At 59.6% G+C, this 4747-nt stretch overlaps 1 protein-coding gene across 2 annotated transcripts in view; it reads right to left on the bottom strand.

Annotated features, from left to right (window-relative positions):
• Window positions 1-2758: 2758 nt before the first annotated feature.
• The window catches only part of TMEM180 (transmembrane protein 180), a 5984-nt gene continuing 3995 nt past the window's right edge, over window positions 2759-4747 (bottom strand). For both annotated transcript variants that reach the window (XM_010149061.1, XM_010149062.1), the window contains 4 exons: window positions 4645-4741; window positions 3797-3968; window positions 3241-3434; window positions 2759-3032 (listed from right to left, as the gene is read on the bottom strand). In XM_010149061.1, coding sequence (XP_010147363.1) covers window positions 2779-3032; window positions 3241-3434; window positions 3797-3968; window positions 4645-4741 — 717 coding nt within the window. In that variant the 3' untranslated portion in view covers window positions 2759-2778. The remainder of the gene's footprint in view (window positions 3033-3240; window positions 3435-3796; window positions 3969-4644; window positions 4742-4747) is intronic.

Raw genomic sequence — 4747 nt, 5'->3', positions numbered from 1 at the left:
GAGGGCAGTCCCGTGGACCTGCTCTGCGCTGGGGGGGTGTCACTCTTCCCCTTGGGGCTTTTCTTACGCATTATTTGGTGCTTTTGTTTTTCCCAGTGTCAGTTCTCTGCAGTACCTGGCAGTAGCAGCGGCGCTGGAGTTGCTCGGTGGCAGTTCCTCCCTGTTCCCCTCCTTTCTGTTCGTTGCCATGTGTCACCTCGGGGTCGCCCCACGGCGCAGAGATGGGGTAAGAGCTGGGGGGGCTGCGGGAGCCATGCTGCCCCAGCCGAGGCGAACCCAGGCGTGCTGCCCCTGCGGCACCCAGGTGCGGGGGGGCTGGAGGTGGGCGGGTGTGGTGGTCTTGCCCGAGAGGGGACACTGGTTTTGAAGCAGGAACCTGTCAGGTAGAGAAGAGCTCTCTGCTCAGCTTTCTGCGGGAAAATCTGTTGGTTTGCCACAGTGGGAAGAAGCAAACCCCGCTGGGTTCAGTTACACGTGCCCCCCCCTGCAGTGCCAGTGGTCTCTGCCCCCTCCCAGCCCCGCTGCTGGCCTGGCAGAAGGGGCAGTGCCCTCTCCGTCCCTGCATTCATTCCATCTGCCTGGCTGTTCCCCGCACACTGTCCAACCGCGCTGCCTGGTGGTGCCCAGCATACTTAAATAAAGGCGTTCATATACAACCCTCAGCCTCCTGGCCTCCTCTGACCATGTTTGCAGCTGTAGGGAGGTAACACGTGTTCTCTCGCCTGTGCAGAACTGTTGCTGGCCGCTCTGCACGGAGATGCCATCTCTGGCCCAGGATTGCCTTCCTGATGCGGTGCTTGAGCTGAGGGCGGAGATTCCTGGCTGCAGCTGTGGTGTCCAGAGCTGCTCTCCTCGCAGCCATCGCCCCCGAGCCCTGTTGGGCACTGCAGGCAGGTGAAGGGCGGCCGAGGGGTAGGGAACCTGCGCGAGGGCAGCCCTGGCTGAGCATCAGCAACGGAGCGATGCTGCTCACCCTGAGAAGAGCTGGTGCAGAGAACTGCCAGGGCGAGCGTTGCTCCCAGGGCAGGTGGGGGCATGGGAGGGTGGCACAGCACCCAGGTCTGTGACTGTCCCCAGAAGCAGGTGTCAAAGGAACAGGGCAATCCAGTCCCTGGGGCCTTCCAAAGCAGCAGGGGTCAGGGACTCACGTCCCCCCAAAAGGCAGCTGTTACACCAGCCTGCTCATCCTTTGCCAGTGAGGCAGGCCCCCCAACCCAGAGCGCTGCTGGAGAGGAACAATCCCATTTTCTCCCCTACAACCACAGTTGTGCTCCTGTGGTACTGCACGACTCCCCAAGGAAAACCACCACGTAGTACAGAAGAAGATCATTTTTAATTTATGAAATGAAGAATCATTCTCAAACTTTGTCAGAGGTCACACAAATAACTTATGATTGAGCCATCAAGAGCTACAGAAGCCTCGCGGCAGGAATGTCTTGGTCCAAGACAGAAGGCGGCCGTATCCCGAGGCAAGGTGGCAGGCTGGGGGCCGAGACCGCGGAGGGAGCCTGGCGCTAGACAGGAACAGCACAGAAGAACAGCACACCCCTGAGCATGTACAGCCTTCAGACGTGGCCGGCACACCCCCTCCTGCAGGCAGGCACAGGGCAGAGCACCTGCTTTGGCACATCTCGTCCCCACACCCACTGCCGGGATCCCTTTGGTGACTACCTGCCTGCTCCCAGAACCAGGGAGACCAAAGCACCTGCTCTCCTCCTCAGGTGCACGATGACATTACCGAACTGGGGGGCACCGTTCCAAGTGCAGAGGAGCTGAGGGGTCTGTCTCCTCACAGAGGTAAAATCTCAACCCTGTGACAGCCCAGCATTGTGTCAAACAGGCTCCAAAGAGGAATTGAAGGCACAAAAGCAAGACCTGGGGTCTCCTCCTGACTGTGCCCTCCCCCTGAAGCAGGGAAGGCACCAGGCTGCCTCGCTGGGTCACCTAGGCTGGCCCTGGGCGGGAGGCACTTCCAGCGGCTGGGTTAGGAGTTGGTTCCCTGACCTTGGCCCCGCAGCCCCAGGCAGCGTGGGAGAGGGCTCAGGGCAGAGCTGTGTGACAGCGCTGACTGCAAGGGGCGAGAGGGATAAACACGGGCAGCAGGATGCCAGATGAGACGTTCCAGCTCAGGGCTCTGACCCCAGCTCAAGCCCAGGACCTTTCCCAGCCCAGCACCACCTCCCTCTGCAAGGCCGGGAGGAGGGAGCTTTAGCGTAAAACAAGCACGGCCAGCAGACCCTGGCTATGTGGGATATTGTCCTGGGAACAAGAAATCCCTAAAAGCGGATTTGGTCCAAGAACCACAGCACTGCATGTGGGAAGGGTTGTACCAGCTGTTGGGAAAGGTCTTGAGGATGCTCCCATCCTGCTCCTGCTGTCCTGAAGTCACCCTCCTTGGTCACTTGGTCCCTCAGCAGCCTCCCTCTCCACTCCCCAAAGCTGTGGGGTCTAGCAAGGAAGGACTCCCAGTGTGGTCCCTTCCTGCTCAGCCAGAGGCTGCAGTTCCCCAGGGCAGAGGACCGTGCTAGGGATGTGGCTGTCCCCAGCACGCACTGCACCCCAGCACCTCCCTGGGGGACGAGCAGCCAGCCCTCCGCTTCCTGGGACAGGCTTGGATACAGTGCTCTTGCGGCCAAGTGATCTACCCCAGGCTCCTCACTCTGAGCTTCCTGCCTTCCTCAGCAACCACCTCCTGGAACGAGTAAACATGGGCATTACAGCATTTCACAGCTGAACTGTAAATGTGGGGGTTTCTGAGCCCCGGGGGCTCGGACACCCCTAGATTGTTTTAACCTCCGGCGCTCGGCCTTGCGTCAGGCTTTGGCGCTGAGCCTTCACCATCTGCAGCCGCTTCCCGTGCAAGCTGAACTGAGACCAGCTGAGGAGCTGCAGCAGCGCACACGTGATGGGGACGAAGACAAGGAGGTAAAAGCAGCCCTGGCGAAGAGTTGGCTCCAGGGCTGCGGCAGACTCCAGCTTCGGCTGGGCGCTCACCACGTTGCTCAAGGGGTTGCGCTGGAAGATGTCGTAGCCTGGTGGCAAAGAAGGGTTTGTGAGACTGGGGACGGCAGAGACGGAGCCTCGTCCATTCTCCCTGAGCAACTGGCCTTGGAGATGCAGACACCAGGCACAGCTTAGTGACTGGAAGAGCCCTCTGCACCCACCCGGGGCATGGCGGAGGACGCCAGCTCACAGGCCTGCCCTCTCCCGCCCCGCCCCTTTCCCCAGGAGCAGCCTTACCCGTGTATGCGCACAGCAGCCAGGTGCCAATCAGGGGGGCGAAGGTCTGACCCGGCTTGGTGACCAGAGCCACCATCCCAAAGAGCAGCGCCGAGGCTGCCTGCTTCCTGCGGTTCAGGACCAGATCCTCATCCACCAAGTCGGTCACCACCAGGTTGAGCAACTTGCAGGTCCCTTCTGTGAACACCCGGTTGCTGCAGAACAACAGGCAAACACTGAATGAACAGGGGCATCAAGGAATGATGGGAGTGGGCGAGAAATCAGAGAAAATGGAAGGAGGGTGACAAAGGTTCCCCCCCACTTAAAATGAGCATTTCAGAAGCCCTAGTTACAGAAGGGGAACACTGCAATAAGCCATGTGTGTGCCCTGCAGCGATGCCTTGGGTCAGTCCTGACCCACACAGACAGGCCTGGGGATAGGACACGTTGGCCCAGTGGCTAACAGGGCAGGAGCCACGTGGCTTCTGTGTGACCCTGGCTCCCACCCCTCTCTGTCCAACAGAGACAAGCCATTTCCCTTCCCAGGTGGCAGAGGAAGCCAGCGCTGCCTGCCTACCTGGCAATGAAGATGCAGAGCAGATACACCTGATCAGGTCCTGCCAGGAGCATGACAACACTGAGTGCCAGCTTCAGGAAGAAGAGTCCTCGCACCACAGCGTAAACCCCACAGCGGCGGCAGAGGGACAGGAAGTAGAGGTTGTTGAGGTGGGGGGCAATGTAGGAAACACCTGAGCAGAGACAGAGGCACAAACAGCTTGAGGGAATTTCAGTATCCACCATGTGCCCCCAGACCAACACCAAGATCAAGGCTGTATTCACGGTGCCCTGCATCTGCAGCACGGGAGGGTGCAGTCAGCACACACCCTTCCTACGGAGGGAAGCCGCCTTCCTTCAGCCTCACAGGCAGGAAGACAAGACTTGTCCAGTATCGTACAGGGGCTGGGACTCAGCCCGGGAGCAGAAGTGAGGGACAGGACAGCGTGAGCAGACCTGGCCCACACAGAACCTCCCAGGGAGGTTCTAGGACCAATGCCCATGTATCTCACGGAAATAGTCCATATGCCACAGAGAAAGGGATTCAGTTGACGGCTGTGTTCCCTGCAGCATCCTGGGGACACTATCTGCAGCCAGCAAAACTCAGGACAATACCTCCACGGAGCCTGGGCCACAGTCCAGCACACTGGGCTCATCATCACTTAAAAAGGCTCCCACTTACTTCTGTACCCAGGAAGGATGACCCGGAGGGCCCAGGGAAGCATGTGGGGTGTGTGCATGTGTGAGTCTTGCAGCCTAGAGAGCTGCACGTGAGCACACCTCTCCCCCACCCAGAGTTTGGGAAGAGCAGATCCACACTCGAGCCAGGTGCGAACCCGGCTGCTCCCTCCAGTCCCACCTGAGACTCACCAAGCAGGAAGGATCCAGTAGAGACCGAGATCTGGTCTGACAGCAGGTGCTCCAGGAACAGAGGGAAGAAGTTGCTGTTAAAGTGGCAGTGAAAAACCTGTGA

Source organism: Eurypyga helias, unplaced genomic scaffold, assembly GCF_000690775.1.
Source record: "Eurypyga helias isolate BGI_N326 unplaced genomic scaffold, ASM69077v1 scaffold30803, whole genome shotgun sequence".
Lineage (NCBI taxonomy): Eukaryota > Metazoa > Chordata > Aves > Eurypygiformes > Eurypygidae > Eurypyga > Eurypyga helias.
The sequence above is the reverse complement of the archived record's forward strand: the minus strand, read 5'-3'. Positions and strand labels throughout refer to the sequence as shown.